We start from the raw sequence: 20,251 nt of genomic DNA on the forward strand, positions 1-20,251 counted from the left end.
CTGGCCCTCTCACAGAGACTCAGGAAGCAGGTAACATTCCACCACCTCACTAGGGAAGGCACCCAGAAAGTCAGCAAACCAATACAGACCACTGCTGGGTTTGGAGGTACCAAAGTCTTACAACCTGCCAGACAAACTCCCCTATTGAGCCTGGCCTCGGGCCGGGTTCGGGGAGTAGAAGAACTCCCAGAACCCTCCGTAGGTAACAATGTAAACAAATAATATAAAGTTTTGTTAAATCTGTGTGCGCTCGCTTGCCCCACACCTGCTATTCATATGGGGAAGAAGGGGAATGACCATGACTCATGCTGTCCATTGGCCCAAGCCCTCAGTACCCAAGTGGATGTGATGCATTCCAGACATCTACACTAGGACTCCAGGATGCTTCTCTGGACTTGGTCCTCTGTACTTCGTTTTGTAAACTGTGTGTAGCATGAGCCTAACTTTTGGTGTGCTTAGAACTGCATGAACTCAGGTGTTCCCTTCCCTGAGTGCTCTCTAGCGTTGCCCCTGCACTGACAGGGTTCTTTTCCCTGGTGTGTTTGTGGGGTTGCTTCCTTAGAGCGCCTTCCTGTTTTGACCTGGGTTGGGAGCAGGCATTGGCTGGTGGAGTGCACTGGTGGCTTGCAAGCTTCTATGTATGGTTCGCTGAGGTCACCCTTCACAGCCATGTAACCTAGGCTGTGTTGGCTCACTTTTAGGTCTGGTGTAGTATCTCAGTACTAGGTTTACCTTTCAGGCCCTGGAAATCCCCTGTGGATCCGTCGGGCTTTAGGGTATTCCTCCAAACCAATTCTTGCCTCGTGCAAATTTGAGGGTTGCTCGTCATCTGTGCCATGGGATAACGATCATTCATTCTGCCTCCCTCATGCCATCTGTTGGGTCAGAGACACCTGTGACCCTGAGTCCTGTGAGTGTTGTGCTTCCCATTTGGCTCTTTTAATCTGACCCTCCTAATGAAGTTAGTGCATGTCTGGTGGCTACTGCTTTGCGGGTTCATTTTGCTGCGTGCAGTGATCTAAGTTTGTGTGCTCGGTTGGATGCCTCGGAGTTGGCTTGTCTTGTGTTTAGGGACTCGGAACTGGAGGTGTTGGTGAACCCTACCTTAGCTCCATCTGCACCACCACTTCCTTACCCTTCTGGCTTAGTTCATCCTGCCTTTCTTCTTTCCCTCCTGCTTCCGGCCTCGAAGCGTCTGAGGGTTTCCGGGTTGGGGCAGGGGTTTAGCTTGGAATGTGGCTCAGCCACGTCTGGAAATGGTTCCTTCCAATTCAGGCACAGAGGCAGTTGAGCCTGGTGATTTTGCCGAGGATTTGAGGTTTATTTCCAGCCAGCCCCTTCTTCTGTAACCTCTCCCCTGGACTCCACTTTTCTACCCCAGGCAGTGGACGAGGACACATGCTCTGACCCAGGACCTTCCTGGTTGGTTCCCAGGGCATGGGGGGGAAGTCAAGTAGAGGCTCTTCGATTCCCGTAGACCTCATGTGGGTCTTCGTCACTTCAGATGATGGAATTTTGCTCCAAGGAGAGGGTTTTTTTGTACCTATTGGAACTGACCTGAATGTTTCCTTTCTCATGAGTCCCTCCATCGGTAACTCTTCAGGATCAGTTTTAAGTATCTCCTGCATTTCCTGATGGATCCTTTTTGAGTCGATTCTGTTTCCTTGGTTCCTCGTTCCAAGGCTCATGTTTCTCAGGTTGTCCGCAGTGGCATCGTCTAGCCAACCTGTGGTCTATCCTCATGCCCATGCTGTTTGTAAATATTTCATTCTTGCAACTGATTTAGCCAATATGCCCTGGGTTGATATTCAGGCATGAGAGGGTTCTGGCATTTGAACAAGGTACTAGTAGCCTGGTACCTTGGTTAATGCTCCTGGGCCTCGTCACGCTTGTATTTCTCTGGACCGGTGTCCAGAGAAATACAAGCGTGACGAGACACCACGCTTGTCTCGTCGATGAGACAAGATGATGAGATGAGATGATGAAAAGATGAGACACCAGGTCTCTTGGCCTGGTGTCTCATCTTTTTGCTGACTGCCTGCAGTTCCTCCTTTTTCCCCTTGTGAGTCCCTTTGTTTTCTTCTCTGTGAGTAGTTAGCTTCAGGGAGCAACAAGGGGGCTCCCCCTTCCCCCAGAAAATCAGCATTGAATGTAATAAAATGCCAATTTATGGGTGAGCCCCGGTGACTCCCTGGTTTCCCCCCATCCCTTCCTTTCCAGGTCGTCAGTTGGGGTTGCTCTGAATTCATTTGTTTAGAAACTGAGGCTTGAGCCAGAGGATAGCATAAGCTCTAGCTCCCCTCCCCTCCCTCCCCCAAACAAGTGGAAGGGACGAGGCAAATGAGTGCATGCTTGTTTTGAGAAATTTTCAATTGTTTGCTTACTTGGTTGGGGGAATTTGTTCGATGGGTTGTGAGGCTTTGGTCTCTTTGAACCCAGCAGTGGTCTGTATTGGTTTGCTGCCTTTCTGGGTGCCTTCCCTAGTGAGGTGACAGTGTCTCTTGCTTCCTGCACCTCATTGAGAGGGTCAGGAAACCAGGGGCCAGGGGCCAGATTCACGAAGCAGTTACGCAAGTACTTACGAACCTATACATCTTTCCTCAACCTTGGACGGCTTTGGTTACGATTATTAAACAGTTTACAAGCATGGAAACTTCTCACTCAATTGTCGTTATTGTTATAAACAGCCTCCTGGTGCTTCGGAGCTCATTAACTGTTTAATAATTGTAAACAAAGCCGCCAAAGTTTGAGAAAAGATGTACAGGTTCGTAAGTGCTTGCGTAACTGCTTCGTGAATTTGGCCCCAGGGCTCTGGTCCCTGGAAGACCCATCTCATCTCCACACCTGATATGATCTAGTAGTTGGGGTCATCTCAGTGAGATAGCTTCAGGGAGCTACTGGGGCTCACTCAAAAATTGGCCTTTCATTACATTCAATGCTGGTTTTTTCCTGAAATTTAGTTTTTCATTAAATGTAAATTTTTTTACTGTTTTTAGTGTAGCTTCTTTTTAATTCATGTTTGATCTGCTGTATTTACTGAAAGTATCTAATATTAAAGATAGCTCCAGGCTGTCCAGTTTTTAAAGAATCTTTATAGTAAATTTTTGAGGTATAACAAGTAACATATATTTATTTGTGGTTAGGTGGATGGGTGCACAGTGTGAGTTTTTCTGGTGATGGTAACCGTGTTTGTTGGGTTGGCCATGATTCTAGCCTCACTGTGGCTGATGCTGGCAAGGAAATGGCTAAATCCCAGCTGAAAACTGAGTATTTACCCTTTACTTCTGTGACATGGGTCTCGCTCAACTCTCTGGTTGCTGTGGTAAGTACTGTCAACACTCGACCAGATACAGTAGAATCATTGTAATCTTACTCATGTCTATTACATTGACTCATAATTGATGTCAACTTATTAATCAGCTTTGGTTTTAATATTTTTTGATTTTTAAATGATTTGCTGTCTTTTTTTTGTAGAATTTTTTTTGTTAAATAAGGCCTATGGTTATTTTGCTGGTAAGTTACTCATTGTCATTACAAAGTAAAGATTCTTCTAATAAAAGAAATGAGAGAAATTTTTATTCAGTTCAAAATTCTGTACCTCAAACACCTGCATTTTTGCAATGCACATTACATGAATTTTTCAGGGTCATGGATGTTGTCCTATGCTGTACTCCGTGGATGACACCGGGAAGCTGACGTTTGTCACCAAGCTTGACGTGGCCCAAAGAAAGGAAACTGGCAGTCTGAGGTATGCCGACACTGCTTTTTTGTCATACTGTATATTATTTTGTTTAATTTTCTTGGACTTACCTTTATTTTGCTTATGCAGTAATATGGCATCCCATTATCAGGGACAGGAAGCCTTTTTTTTGGCTTATCAAGGTCCCTCTTGACCAACAGCAGTCCCAGGACAGAAGCCAAAATAGTTGCCAAATTTCCAGGTATCTATTTACTGCAGGGTGAACAGAGGCATGAGATGAAAAAAACTTTGCGCACATGTTACTTCTTGCCCAGTAATAGAACCTGGGAGCGTTCAGTTGTAAATCAAGTATGCTGAGCAGAGTGCTGCACCTCACCATCCAGCAGAGTTTCTTGCCTCAATCTTTCATGGCACACTACTCTCATGTTTACCTTCCTGTGTTTCCATCTTCCCTTTGGTGTCCTTTCAGGTCTCTTCATCACCCTACTCAATACCACTCTCATATTTACTATCCTGTGTTTCCATCTTCCTTTTGGTGTCCTTTCAGGTCTCTTCATCACCTCACTCAACACCACTCCTAATTATCATGATGACATGTCCTCTCTTTATGGACATATCATTAGGCAATGTCAGCCTTCATTAGATTCCCCTGGTAGAGATACAATCTATCGTAGATTTGAAATATCATTTCCTGTTAGTTACCCTGAATATGTCATTGGGAATTGCTTGAGACCTTAAAGTATTAAGAATGATGGTTAAAGAAAGGTGCCTGTTTGCCAGATTTCAATTCAGTGTTTCTTTTTAAGTTGCTCCATGTTGTTCATGTTTCTAAGGAGTTTTATTAACACTATCGCCAGCGCCACCCGCGCACCGCAGACATTGACGTCATGGGGCCAATGGTGCGGGCGAGTGTGCGGCAACGCCTTAATGTGTATACTCGTTTCAGTTTTCTCACCTTAATTCTTGTGCTACATCGTTTGTTTTGGTATCATTGTGTTCGCAATTAAATTCCCTGCAGATGTATATGCATATAATGTCCAAAAGCCTGGCAAGACTCCCCGCAGCAAAGCCTAAAGTTACCCGTGAACGAGCACCAATTTGCACACCACAACCTAATGTGTATACTCGTTCAGTTTGATAACATCAATTTTCATGTTACATCGCTCATTTTGGTATCAAATTGTTCGCAAAATAAAGGCGCGCATTTTAAAACTAGTCCCATAATAATAGAGCATTAACTGGAATTTTAACATATTTTAATTTTGGACGCTCATCATCAAAATTATTTATATATTTCCAGTGTTCTGACATAAATTTTCATGTTACATCGTTCATTTTGGTATCAAATTATTCACAATATAAAGGAGTGCATTTTAAAACTAGTCCCATAATAATAGCACAATAAATAGAATTTTAACAAATATTTTAAAATTTACAATTTAGACCCAAAAACATATTTATAATCTTTCAAGTGTTCTGACATCAAGGTTCGTGTTACATCTTTCATTTTGGTATCAAATTGTGCACATTTTAAAGGCGCTTATTTTGAAATTATCCCGAGGTCAATCGGATAAAAAATGAATTTTATACAAATATTTTTGTAGTGGACGCGAGTCCTGTCCACGGCTAGGACTCGAGAGAAAAAAAATGGATGTGATCGATGTCCAAAGCGACCGATAGTGTTAAACATCTGGACACTGCTTGATTATATTGATATATATTTGCTTAAGTTTGAGTAAAGAAGTTTTGCTGTCTGTTGAAACTGAATCGTTTGACCCCCGTGGCAGCTACAGTATTTGTATATTGTATTTCAGTAGTTACTTGTTTATTTCTTGATTGTGAGAAAAGTTTGTATTTCTCATTGTATTGACTTGAAACATGCACACTTATGTTGGACTGTACAACTGAGCAGGGCTCTGACTGGTAGGGGCAGTCTCTTGAAGTAGTTACAAATGTCCAATATCTGACAGGGAGACAGGACTGGAGTAATGTATAACATTAATACAAAATAAATGTGGGGCAATTTAACTTTGGTATACCATTTTTAGTGTATTATGCCATAGGTGTTTGCAATGTGCGTGACAACAGTAGGTAAAATGGGTAAGAATCCGTTGAGTTCTTGACCAAGTGAGGCTGCCACCCCATCTGACCACTCTGCAGCACCACCAGATAGCAACACTGGCCACCATAATAGTCTGAGTTATAGGCAAGCTGCAGTTGTAGTCTAAGCTACTAAAAGCATGCTCAGGGAATCCTTGACTAAAAGGGAACAACTGAAGTACCTGCATAGGACAGAGTATTTAATTTTATTTGATGCCCTATTTCTAAGCCAGGCTCTCTCGGTTGCTTTCTCAACCACTTCCGTTTGTTAGGCTCATGAACAGACTCAGGCTTACGTATCTCAGTGTATTTGGTTTGATTTATCTGCCTGGGTCTAATAAGCGGGAGAGTGTGTGCATGGGTATTTAATAGTATGGTTTATGCTTTTTATATAAATAATTTATTTTTCTGGTGGGAGCCCATTGTGGCTCCCTGAAGTTACCATCTCCAATGTAGGTGCCAACTACTTGGTGCCATCAGTCATGGAGTTCTCTGGTCACCTGACAGAAGCGAAGGGAGCTGTGTCATTTATATACAGTATTACCGTAAATTATTTATACCACCACCGAGAAAGTTAGCGAGTCAAAACAAACTAAATCTGGCTACCTCCCAGACTTGGAGGCTCAAATCTGGCCATAGAACTTCCCAAACAATGTAAGCAAATTATAAAAAACGTTATAAGATAGCACTCACTCATTCACACCACCTTCCCCCAAATGAGGGGGGGGGGGGGGGAAGAGGTAGCATGGCCATGACTCACAGGCACTATACCTTCAGTGATCCTCTGATGTGTGCCGTGCCTAACACAGTTGCTGTAGCCCCAGTGTCTTCCTTGGGTTTTCTTTTGCCTTGGTGGTTGTTCCTTGCATTTTTGTGCATGTGAGCCAAGAGTTTAGTGCACTTGGAGCTGCATGTATTCATGGTTACCTTCCTGGGACATTCCGTAGTGCTTCCCTTACGTTGCCAGGGTATTTTTCCCTAGAGAGTTCAGGTGGCATTCCTTTAGGGGTCCACTTCACTTACGGTAGCCTTCACGTTGGAGTGAGCCTTGGGTTTTTCGCTTCCGTCTTTTTCTCGATTGGAGTGCCTTGGCTGGTGAGGTACACTGGTTACACGCATGCTGCACTTCAGCACACCAAGGTAGGGTTTTTCCAGCTGTCTTAGCCAGACTGGGTTAATTTACCTGGAACTTTAAAGAGTACTGGTGTTGCATCCTAGTACCTGGTTATCTTGCTTGGATTGTACCCTTTAGGTCCTGGTAATTCCCAGCGAGTTAGGGGGGGGCCTCTGGGGTGCCCTCGACCCTGTCCTCGCTTCTGGCGAGAGGAGGGTTGTGCTTTGTCTGAGCCACAAGGCAACATTCATTCTGCCTGCCTCTGTCTTGCTGCTTGTTCAAATCAAATGTTTATTCAGGTAAAGTACATACATACAAGGTGAGATACAAACATTGATGGATTTATAGATAGAGCTAGTACATACAATGCCTAAAGCCACTATTACGCAAAGCGTTTCGAGCAGTTTCGTTTTGTTGAGTCGGTGACACCTTTGCTCTGTCCAGTGGGATGTGGTTTCCATCAGGTTACTCTCCTTATTGGCCTTCATGTTGATGCTTGAGCCTATCAGGCAGTGACTGCTCTTCGTTTTAGGTTCTTTGTTACAGCAGTCTAGGTTATATGCCCATTTGGAAGCCCTAGAGCTGCCCCAGGTAGTTTTTTGTGTCCTGGTCTTGAAGGTGTTGGTCTCCTTGACCTTGGCTCTGACCGCACCACCTCTTTCCTTCTTTTGGCATGGTTCGCTCTCCTTCCTGTCCTCCAACATCGCTTCTGGTCCCGAGACAACCTTGAACAACCTTCAAGGTTGTTCAAACCCCACCCCAAACCTGAAACAACCTTCTGGTTGTTTCAGGTTTGGAATGGGGTTTTGCTTGGGTGGCTTTAGGGGTTGCCCCTTCAGATTTGGGTGGGAAGGCAGTTGAGCCTCTTGGTCCTGCCGAGGCTTCTGGGCATTTTTTTTCAGTTGGCCTCGTCCTTCGAGGCCTCTTCCCTTGACTCTGCTGGTCTTTCTGGGCAGTGCGTGTGGACGATGGCTCTGCCCCAGGGCCCTCCATTGCAATTTCCAAGCTTGGGGAGTGTCGGAGTTGGGGCCATGGTCCCCTTTGACACTGTGGTTCCTAACATCTTTGGTACACAGAGTAAAGTTTTCTTACCCCCTTACCTGTATGAGTTGGCTTGCGTGCAGCTTTTTCCTCAGTTCACCTGTGTTTGCTTTTGGGCTTTGGGTATGCCAGGTCGTCCTTCTGGAGGTTTCCTTGCACACGGGTTCTCCTTTCAGAGGTCATGGGGCATTTTTGAGTCTTGCATGGCCCAGTTAGACCCAACCTTTGTTTTCAGATCCTCTTACCCTGTTGGGTGTGTTGCAAGGTTCCGGAGTCTTCCTGGCTAACAGACCTTCCTTTATTTTCTCCTGTTCCTTGGCGCTGTTTTGCTGGTCCCGCTCGCTTGAGTGGCATGGCTATTCAAATCACTTGTGCTGTCCTGTCGAGTCTATAGAGTCTACATATAGTCTATATATGTATTCCCTAATAGAAGGAATACTGTACAGAGAACATTTACTGCAAACATTGACGAGATAAAGCACATAAATTATTGGGATTGTCTCAGAGCTCTGCAAATATACTCACTAGAAAGGAGATGAGAGAGATATCAAATAATATAGACATGGAAAATACTGGAGGGCCAGGTCCCAAATCTACACAGTAAAATAACAACATACTGGAGTGAACGATATGGAAGAAAATGCAGAATAGAGCCAGTGAAGAGCAGAGGTGCCATAGGCACAAACAGAGAACACTGTATAAATATCAGAGGTCTGCGGCTGTTCAACATCCTCCCAGCGAGTATAAGAAATATTGCCGGAACAACCGTGGACATCTTCAAGAGGAAACTAGATAGTTTTCTTCAAGGATTGCCACACCAACTGCGCTGTGGTGGGTATGTGGGCCTGCGGGCCGCTCCAAGTAACAGCCTGGTGGACCAAGCTCTCACAAGTCTAGCCTGGCCTTGGGCTGGGCTTGAGGAGTAGAAGAATTTCCAGAATCCCATCAAGCAGGTAAAGTGGCCTGTGAGCTGTGGCCTGGTTCCCTCCTCCCCCCAAACAATGGGGTTTGGGGGGGAAGCAAAAGAACAGGTGCTTGGCTTATAAGGTTTTCAATCATTTGTTTACATATTTTTGGAAGTTCTATGGCTGGTTTCATGCCTGCAGGTCTTGGAGGCAGCCAGATGTGGTTCATTTCGATTCGCTGACTTTCTGGGTGCCTTCCTCAGTGGTGGCATAAATGAATAACTTAATACAGTGTATAAATGCAACAGCTTCCTTCGCCTCTGTGAGGGGACCGGGTTCTGGCTCTGGGTCACCGTAGGCCAAAGAACTCCGCAACTGATGGCACCTAGTAGTTGGTACCTACATTCGAGATAGTAGCTTCAGGGAGCCACCAGGGCTCACCTAGAAATTGGCGTTTCATTACGTTCAATGCTTGTCTTTTTCTATTTATGTTTAGGCAAATTTATATGGCATTGTCAGTCAATCCTGGGGTTATATTTTTTATAAAAAATTGGTTATTCTTTTATAAGAAATTGGACAGATGGTTTCTTGTTTTTGCTGATTAATTATAAACTAATTATTTGTTGCATAAAACAAAATTTCACATTGTTTTTTCTACTTGTACTGTAATTAACAAAACATGTATACTGAGCTCTTGAATTTTTCCTTAATGTTCAGAGAAGTGAATCCGATTGAAAGGTAAGAGATTGGTAAGCTAATTGTAAATAACCAGCTCACTTAGTCACAACCAGATAGAAAAGTCCAGTTTCTAAATTACTGTATATTATACTGTATATGTTGTGTGGATGAAAGAGTATTGTTTGGGCAGATTAAGATTGGTAGAGATGTTGTGTTTAGTTTGCTGGCTAAGCTACACATGGTTATTACCACCTGTAGAGAGAAGGCTTTGCATAACGTACACAGTTGAATAAACAGTTTGACATCACTATCAGTATTGTCAAATGGCCAAGATATTGTTATAGTGGTTGTCCAAGCCAAGATGTAAGTGATGGTAGTGTGTATGTGAGGCATCTTAACTAGTGTTTATTGACCACCTTATCTCCCACATTCTCAGTAAAGTCACTACTTGAATTTAGTGTCTTGTCAAACCACTGATTACCTTAATGTTATTCACTTTATGGAGGACTTTGCAGTAATTATACATGTCCCTTAACTTTGCAAGTGCAAAGGTTTTATTTTTATTGAATCCACTTTATATTCTTTTGGGTGGCTATTACTTAACTCATACTTTTGCATAAATGTAGCCCTTTATCAATTCTCAAGTGAGCATTAATCTGATATAATAGTGTTACGGCCCTCTCGGGACGCAACGGGGTTCTTGCTCTGATGTTGTTAGAGGAAGATATATGTATCCGTTCCCGAGCCAGTAGTGGCTATCAAGGGATGAGATCCATGACGCAAGTAACTTAAAGGGAGTAGGGAAAGAAAGCTAAGAACTTAATATAATATAATGTTCACCATCACCGATTAAATATATAGAATAAAAGAGTACACAAGGGGGAGGGGTATTAACACTTTACAAGGGGATCGTGCACAATCTAGTCTTCTGCTGAAGACTCTTGATCAAGAAGCTAGGTGCTGAGTCCGCGGTGCTTTCTTCGTGGCCTCAAGACGTGTCTTCTGAGAATGCCGAGCCTACCCTGGCCACAGGTCAGCCAAAACACAGGTCCACTGGGGGCACCGTCGTGGAGGCCGTCAACCACACGTCCAGCAGGTCTGCTGGCAGGTACTGAGCCACCAAGGCTGGTACGGCCACTCCACGAACGATATAAGAGGTACGCCCTAGACAGGAGTCTCGTGTGATATCACCAATCACCCTCCTGTCCTCAATACCCCAGTGGATTATCGTCTCCAACCGTCGGTCCCGGGTAAATCCTTTCACTGCCACTCCACTGGCAGGCTTAACACACCACAGTGTTCTTCCGGGGGGGACGACGTCACAACAGCTGCAGCAAACTTCACAGTATGGAGACTGGCTGCCTCGGATAGACTGACTCCACCTTCAACACAGTGGTCCCAGGTCGGCTCTGTAAGCAGACACGTCATCAATAACAGGGACACTAAAACACCACACTTACAGGCTCAGACACAAACACCTGACGTATCCAGTCCATAGATGGCGCTGTCGTCGGAGCACCACCTCACCAGAGGTCAGGAGCGGCGGTGTTGAGCGCTGAACCAGACTGGAAACTGGTCCTCTAGGCCAGTACACGCTGTCCTCACTAGGTGTCGTCGTCCGTTTGGCGGGGGTTTCGGGAGCTGACCCACAGATGGCGTGGTTGTCACTGCTCCAGGCTCGGACGCTGGATCCGGGTTCGTAACACCTCCCCACCAAAAAGAATTTGGTTTGGGGTTCTATAAAAAGAAACACAAACCAAATTAGTACGGCGACACTGCTCCAAATGGACTCACATGCTTTATAATCTGGAATGACGAGGCTGTCTCGTCCACAAAACTGTCCTACTGGGCAATTCCGGCACAACGGGAACTTTAAGATTGAAGGCGATGTCCTGCCTGGCGTAACCTTCCATGCCTCCTCTGTGATGGCAAACAGGGGCTTCATCTCACATCTCCCAAGTAAGGATTGGTTTCGACACGATTTGGGGTGACTCGACACTTCCTTATGTCGTGGCACCGATGATGGCTGACCACAGACGGCATTTCTGGTGCCGGTCCGATGGTCCTTCAGGGAGACAGGAACCTGGAATACAGGGGTCTGATAATTCAGAGTGATCGCGACAGTGGGTAAGTCAATATTTACAGCATACCCTACTAGGTTCACACCTAGTCCCAACAGGGCTGCTTGTACGTCGCAGATGGCATTCACTCTGCCACCGTCAGGTCGACCAACGTTCCGCATAACGCTGTGTTGAGGCTCAGCTGTCACGCGGGGGGTGTCAACCTGTCGGAAACAGTCACTCATATTATCACATGTCGTACCTCCTGTATCATCTATTACCTCCCAGGTCCCTTCTTCAACTGCAACCCTTGCAGTACAAATCTCCAATCCCTGGGACCTCGTCACGATGTTCAAGGGAGCCATCATTCGTCGGGTCGTCCACCGGTCCTCACCGAGAGCACAAACGAGAACACATACGAGAATCAAACAAAATACTGCTAGGAAACATTTGGTCATCTGAGGGATAAGCTTCCTGAACTTGTCATGTCCATAGCCAGCAACATCCACAAGCTTGGCTTGGACCGAAGAGGGCACTAGACCTTTTGAACACACCCCACATACCTCTGACGTCTGGGGAATCTCTGACTGGTTCACTACATGCTGTAACTTGCCATACCGCAAGCACACATCCGCCTTCGCTCCAGACTCGTTGGTATCCGTGGGTGCCTGCACACGAGGCCTCTCTTCTAGCTCCGGTACCTCTGCCTTCTTAACCTCATGTTCCTCGTCGAGAGAAGAATTAGAAGTCTCTGCTAGAATATCGTCGATCTGCGGGTGAGAAAACAAATTAAATATGTTTAAATCCGGGTCTGTCTTTACCTGGACATTACCATTGCCTGTTACCTCAGACCGTGCTGTTCTGGTAGACTCGTCCGCAACCTTGGGATGATTGGTGATCCAATCGGTCACCAAGTCATTGGCTAGTACCACGTCAATCCCAGCCACAGGGAGGGTATCGACTACTGCCAACGCACATGTGCCGCTAAAATAAGGCGAGTCGAGATGTACTGGCACTAAGGGGGCGATGTACTGCGTCCTTGGAAACCCAACCAGGACAACCTCTCGTCTCCCGTCCACACTTACTCCCTCGGGTAACGAGCTCTTCACGATCAGGGACTGGGCTGCTCCACTATCTCTGAGCACTACAATTGATCTACCAGTATGATCACTCGTTACATACCCGGTTGAAGTGTGAGGGGCCAACAAACTTGGTCCTTCCTGCGTCGTCGTAGACTGGTTTCCTACTGGTGGTGTAACACAGCTCATCATCATCACCTCCCTACGTGCGCTGCCACCTCTTCTGCCTCGGCACCTAGCAGCTATATGCCCCTTTTGCCCACAAGTCCAGCACACCATGTTCCTCCTCGGACTACGGTGTTTCGGACTACTAGGACTTGTTCTTCGAGGGCTACTTGGGGGAGTCTTCTTAGCACTTTGTGGGACGGGTCTTTCTTCTTCTTCGTCGTGAGGTCTGTCAAACCGGCGCTGGTAATTCCTCGGGACGTACTTAGCAGACGGCCTATGAGTCAGGATATACTCTTCAGCCATAGTGGCTGCTGCACTCAAGGTCTCCACCTGCTGTTCCTCTAAGTACGTCTTGAGGTCTCCAGACAAACAATCCTTGAAGTCCTCGAGCAGAATCAGCTGTTCGAGGTCTTCCCTGGTCTCCACCTTCCGAGAGGCACACCATTCCTGGAAAAGTCGCTCCTTGATCGTGGCGAATTCGGTGAAAGTGTGCTCTGAGGTCTTCTTCAGGTTTCTGAACTTCTGCCTGTACGCCTCAGGTACCAATTGGTACGCCATGAGCACTACTTTCTTCACCATATCGTAATCGCCGGAGTCGTCAAGGGATAACGTAGAGTAGGCGATTTGGGCCTTCCCAGTCAGGACTGACTGTATCATGATGGCCCAATTCTCCCTTGGCCACTCCAAAGAGGCAGCGACTTTCTCGAAGGCTGCGAAGAACTTCGAAACTTCTCTCTCGTTGAATTTGGGGACCATTTTGATATTCCTTACCGGATCGAAACCGCTTGCTCCAGTTTGTCTCTGTCCAGCGCCTAATCGTAATACTTCTAGTTCATGTTGTCTCTGTCTTTCTTTTTCTTCTCTTTCTCGTTCTTCTCTTCTTTCTTCTCTTTCTAATTCTAAACGCCTCATCTCTAATTCTTTATCTTGTCTCTCTCTTTCCATTTCTAATTTCTTCCATTCTATTTCACGATTGATCTCTAGGGCACGCATCTTGACTGTTAGGAAGCTGATATTAAGCTCGCCTGCATCACTGTCAACGTCGCTGCCCTTATCTTCCTTTTCCGTGGAAGCTATGTCTGCACTTTCCTTTGTACTAGGAGTCTCGCCTTCCTGTTTCTCTTCTGCCTTCAAGTGCCGGTGAACCTTGGACAATATTTCCACACGGGAATCACTGGCACGGATCTTGATCTCCAGGTAGGCGCTCACTAGTACAAGCTCTGGTTTGCTCAGATATTTTAATCTGGCAAGACAGTCCTCTCTGTTCAGAAAAGCCTGAACCTCGTCCAGATCATCGATGGTAGCTTTGTCTGCCATTGTCACAGATGGAACACTTTGCACTTAACACACTGCTTACATGTTAGCACATAACACACCGAGCACTGTTCTACGCCAATATTGCACTTTATCGCACCAAACACTGCACTTGCCAATATTGCACGTAATCACTTCGGGCACCACACTACCCAATATTGCACTGAGTCCAAGCGAACACTTCGCTCTACAATATTGCACTGAATCACCGAGCACCGCACTAGTCAATATTGCACTTAATCGCTTAATCACAGCGAGCACCGCACTGCACAATATCGCACTTAGTTACTCTGAGCACCGCACAGGACGTATAACGTCACAATCGTCACACACAGGGGGAATTATTTACAGGGATTACGCCACTTCACCACCCCTGTCAAACATACTTAACAAGGGGACGGATCCCGCTGGGGATGCCAATTATGTTACGGCCCTCTCGGGACGCAACGGGGTTCTTGCTCTGATGTTGTTAGAGGAAGATATATGTATCCGTTCCCGAGCCAGTAGTGGCTATCAAGGGATGAGATCCATGACGCAAGTAACTTAAAGGGAGTAGGGAAAGAAAGCTAAGAACTTAATATAATATAATGTTCACCATCACCGATTAAATATATAGAATAAAAGAGTACACAAGGGGGAGGGGTATTAACACTTTACAAGGGGATCGTGCACAATCTAGTCTTCTGCTGAAGACTCTTGATCAAGAAGCTAGGTGCTGAGTCCGCGGTGCTTTCTTCGTGGCCTCAAGACGTGTCTTCTGAGAATGCCGAGCCTACCCTGGCCACAGGTCAGCCAAAACACAGGTCCACTGGGGGCACCGTCGTGGAGGCCGTCAACCACACGTCCAGCAGGTCTGCTGGCAGGTACTGAGCCACCAAGGCTGGTACGGCCACTCCACGAACGATATAAGAGGTACGCCCTAGACAGGAGTCTCGTGTGATATCACCAATCACCCTCCTGTCCTCAATACCCCAGTGGATTATCGTCTCCAACCGTCGGTCCCGGGTAAATCCTTTCACTGCCACTCCACTGGCAGGCTTAACACACCACAGTGTTCTTCCGGGGGGGACGACGTCACAACAGCTGCAGCAAACTTCACAGTATGGAGACTGGCTGCCTCGGATAGACTGACTCCACCTTCAACACAGTGGTCCCAGGTCGGCTCTGTAAGCAGACACGTCATCAATAACAGGGACACTAAAACACCACACTTACAGGCTCAGACACAAACACCTGACGTATCCAGTCCATAGATGGCGCTGTCGTCGGAGCACCACCTCACCAGAGGTCAGGAGCGGCGGTGTTGAGCGCTGAACCAGACTGGAAACTGGTCCTCGAGGCCAGTACACGCTGTCCTCACTAGGTGTCGTCGTCCGTTTGGCGGGGGTTTCGGGAGCTGACCCACAGATGGCGTGGTTGTCACTGCTCCAGGCTCGGACGCTGGATCCGGGTTCGTAACAAATAGACCCACTGAAGTGTAGAGGTGCCATAGATACAATCAGAGAGCACTACAAACATCAGAGGTCCATAGCTATTCCAAATCCTTCCAACAAACATAAGTAGGAATGTTCAAGATAAAATTATCATTTTCCTGCAAGAATTGCCACACCAATGGGGTCATAGTGGATATGTGGACCTGTGGACCGCTTCAAGCATCAGCCTACTGGACCAGGTTATCACAATTCAAGTCTGGCCTCAGGCAGGGCTTGGGGAGTAGATGAACTCCCTGAACCAACTCCAGTTACACTTCAGGTATACATTACAATATACAGTATAGCAGCACTAATAAACAAACACCACCACATTCCACCAGTCACCCTCACCAGCTTACCATTTGTTAGCGTAGATGTCCAGGCTAACAAATGGTGCCTGGACATTTGTGCACCAGGGCAAGAGGTGCCCACGTCTCCGGTAGATACTCGTCCTGGTGTAGTCCTGGTGTGCTTCCCAAGACTTGGATGCTTCTAGGTTATAGCACTGGGGGAGCTACTGTACTGAGGGGACACTCCCAGAAAAGTCTCCAAGACAAATTAGATCACATACCTAAATTCAAAGGCTATGAAAGAAGAATGCGAAAATGTCAAATATTCGAAAACTGGCAAACAGAAGTAAAAAGGGGTGATATATAATCACCTGATGCCAATTGGGCCAAGTACCAAATCTACAGTAAAATAACAACATACTGGAGTGAACAGTATGGAAGAAAATGCAGGATAGAACCAGTGAAGAGTAGAGGTGCCATAGGCACAATCAGAGAACACTGTATAAACATCAGAGGTCTGCGGTTGTTCAACGTCCATCCAGCTAGCATAAGAAATATTGCCGGAACAACTGTGGATGTGGGAAAAACCTGTTGGGATTGATATAAGAGGAGACTACCAGGGACTTGTACTGAACTAAATTAAAAATTTACTGTCTGCAAATTAATTCAACTAAAATCTCTAGCTAGGGTTGTAAATCCTAGATCCTCTTTTCCTAATGACAAACTGTGGGCTGTAAGGGACAGGTGGGGTGAATGACTTGTTGATAGAAGTTCCAGTCCACCTGTAGACAGGGATCTCACATCAGCTTGTATTTTATACAAGGATAAGATTTGATAAATTCAGTTATCTGACTGAACACTGGCTCTGTTTAAATCAGGGATTTAAACATACATAGTCTAACCTAGCACCATAACTTACAGCCAATAGATTCTTATACTATAAACAACAAATTAAATTGTAAAAGTATAATAAATGACCTTAAATGTAGTCTAAACACTTAACTAAGTACTAGATATTATATTCAATTAAATGAACTTATATGATAACTTAAAAATAACTAAGCAAGCAATTGATAACTTAATTTATATATTCAAATATATATGCAGACATATTCAATTTATATGATACAGTTAGCTTGACTGAATCTTTTCCAAAACTATGGACACTTGTGAGGTTTTTACTTATTGAGGCTGAATTCTTTTCTGGCACAATGGACACTCATGAGGTTCAGTGCTTGGATAAGATTCACAGCTACACTACAATTTTAATAAACTTACTGAAATGTGAGGCTTAGCCTCGCTTTTTAACCAACAGACAGATTTATAGGATATTAAAGTTACACAAGCATACAATTGGCCAATCATACACCAAATAACCTTCAATATACTTCTCTGCCAGTCGGGGTGCCTGTCTGACAAGTTTGCCAGACTGATTAACTCTCTTGTCGAGTTTAGGCACGATATTTTGCTACAGCGTTGCTGTATGATGATCTGGTAGCGTTGCTACGTGATTGTCCCTGCTGTTGCAGAAGAATGAGTTGATAAAGATAAAGAATGAAGGTGGAGGAAACCGTGTCACCGTGATCTCCACTATACACTCTTATTTTATGTAATGTTCCAGGATTTTCCTTGTAGATATTGTCCAGGTACTCCCCCAGTTCTAGAGAGTATTCACTGGCGATAAAAAATATTAGATAAGGAGTCCTTGAGCTGGTAATGTTCGCTAAGGATCAGTCACTTGTTCACTCATTTGTAAACAAACGCGGAGTGCCTCGGGCTTTGTCGGTGGGCGCTTCACTCCCCCCATCGCCCTGCCATGCTCTCTGAGCACGGTAGCCTTCAATGAATATTGATTGATTATTTTTACAGTCTAGACTTATGATTAAGATAAGATGTGATTATAATATAATTAGATATAGGATATAAAGATTATAAGTAGTATTTGAAAGTACCACTGTTTCTTATTAAGGATTTGATTTTTAATCCTACCGGATGTTGAATCAATGTTCCAATAGTTTTTTAATTAAGAAGTCCTTCTAGAAGCTTCTGGATCCTTGAAAGATCATGTACAAAGTCACGTAGGCATCAAAAGGGCCCCTGTTGCGTACGTGTTCATGGTGCCATTGTCATCCAGGATCAAACTATAAAATGAATCTTTAATGATTCTAATATGATTTTGATACGATTTAGATATGATTTTGATATGATTTAGATATGATATAGAAATTATACATTTCTTAGATGATTATTAGATATGGTGGGTAAAAATTTCCCACATCTTCCAGAGGGAGAGAACTGGCACAGAGTCCAATACTTAGGACAATAGTAACCATATGTATTTATTTACTCTCCATTGGATTGATAATACAAGTGCAGATTTTGCTTGCACTTTTCTGCTGCTGTCCGTTGTGGACGATTGTGTCTGTTAGGAGTCAGTGGGTCTTGTGGAGTTAGAGTGTCTTGAGGTCTCTCAGGATCTAACTGCAGCTGGCTCACTGATTCCATGTGGATGAGTTTGTCCAATGTCTTCAGGGAAGTTGTTCCTTTGGACAGGATTTTGACTATTCTCAAAATCCCCTGACTATCTGGATGGACTGAGACAACTTTACCTAATGGCCAGTCAGCCCTAGGGCCATCACTGTCTACCAAGACAATATCGCCAGGTTGGAGATTAGCTATATTATGGGGGACATTGGCCCCATAGTGATGTTCTCGTAGAGATGTAAGATATTCTTTTGTCCAAACATCATTCCATTTTTGGATTATGCTGGACAGATGTTTATACCCCTGAACCAACTCGCTCTGACCCACATATGAGGGATCTCTGATCTCATCATCCACTAGAGATGGTACTGGAGTCAGAAGTCTTCCATACATTAGGTGGGCAGGACTTAATGGCTCATGTTGAGTAGGATCCTCAGACAAGTAAGTCAACGGCCGGTTATTCACCTTTGATTCTATTTCCGTGATTACTGTCTGGAGCTCTTGAAGATTGATTTTCTGACGGTGTAGAGATTTTCTCAAGGATCTTTTTACAGTTCCTATTAACCGTTCATAAAATCCTCCGTGCCATGGGGCTCTCGGAGGGATAAATTTCCATCTGCAATGACGCTGTTCCAGTGTGGAAGTAACTGCAGGATGGGAACAGATTTCCCGTAGACATGCTTCTCCAGCTACCAAGTTTGCTCCGTTATCTGAAATCATCAGCTTGGGGCATGATCGGCGTGCTGCGAATCTGCGGAAAGCTTGAATAAATGATTGAGCAGTCATATCGGGTGTTACCTCTAGATGTACTGCCCTGGTGGTAGCACAGGTGAACAGACAGATGTATGCCTTGATAGGTTGCTTATCTGCAGTCCCTGTTAGATATATTGCTCCTGTATAATCTACTCCTGACGTTTCGAAAGGTTGTAGATGGACCACTCGTTCCTTTGGTAGGGGTGGTGGCCCTGGATAAGAGCAAGTTCTTGCATCGTACCTTCGGCATATCATGCAATTCTTCAAGATTGATTTGACTGACTGTCTTCCCTGAGGAATCCAGTACTGCTGTCTGATTTGTGTGAGTGTGTCTAACACTCCTCCATGTTTGATGATTTGTTGATGTGTATGCAACACAATCAACCTTGTGATCCAATGATTTTTTGGTAAAAGCCATGGATGCACGGTATCTAGATTGATATCTGCGTGTTTAAGTCTCCCTCCACAACGCAGAATGTTGTGATTTTCTTGGTCTATCCACAGACCGAGATTGTGTTTTAACTTATGTGGAAGATTTTCATCGTTATTCCCATAAGTTTCTCTCTGGGCTTGTCTTACCCAATAGATAAGTGCATCAGGAAAAGTGTATTTTATACCTTTTTTCCTGAGATAATGAAACACGTTCAGTGTTACATTGATTAATTTGATGAGCGAGGAGTAACGAGTACAATCCAAGACTGATATTTGAGCTTGCTGCCTGGTGGTAGTTATGGTTTGTGTCGTAATGACGTGTGGCTTTTGTTCAGGCCAACTACCATTCACTAACCATCGAGGCCCATGAAACCAAATATCTGCCTTTGCAAACTGTTTAAATGTCATACCTCTTGATAAGAGATCAGCTGGATTATCCTTTGTTGGTACATGCAACAATTGAAAGCCTGCGGAAATTTCTTTAATTTCCGAGACGCGATTTTTTACATATGGAGTTGGACAGTTGTCGTTTCGTACCCATTGTAAGACAGCTTCATTGTCAGACCATATAATGACATCTTTGATGTTCATGTTAGACAAGACTTGTTTGATATGCACTGCTAAGCGTGTGCCAGTTAACAGTGCTGTTAGTTCCATCTGA

At 44.9% G+C, this 20,251-nt stretch overlaps 1 protein-coding gene across 4 annotated transcripts in view; it reads left to right on the forward strand.

Annotated features, from left to right (window-relative positions):
* The window catches only part of Arpc1 (Actin-related protein 2/3 complex, subunit 1A), a 67,334-nt gene that overhangs the window by 23,458 nt on the left and 23,625 nt on the right, over positions 1-20,251 (forward strand). For all 4 annotated transcript variants that reach the window (XM_045745638.2, XM_045745636.2, XM_045745639.2 and 1 more), the window contains exons 7-8: positions 3,144-3,322; positions 3,645-3,748. In XM_045745638.2, the coding sequence (XP_045601594.1) occupies positions 3,144-3,322; positions 3,645-3,748 (283 nt within the window). The remainder of the gene's footprint in view (positions 1-3,143; positions 3,323-3,644; positions 3,749-20,251) is intronic.

Source organism: Procambarus clarkii, chromosome 16 (genome assembly GCF_040958095.1).
Source record: "Procambarus clarkii isolate CNS0578487 chromosome 16, FALCON_Pclarkii_2.0, whole genome shotgun sequence".
Lineage (NCBI taxonomy): Eukaryota > Metazoa > Arthropoda > Malacostraca > Decapoda > Cambaridae > Procambarus > Procambarus clarkii.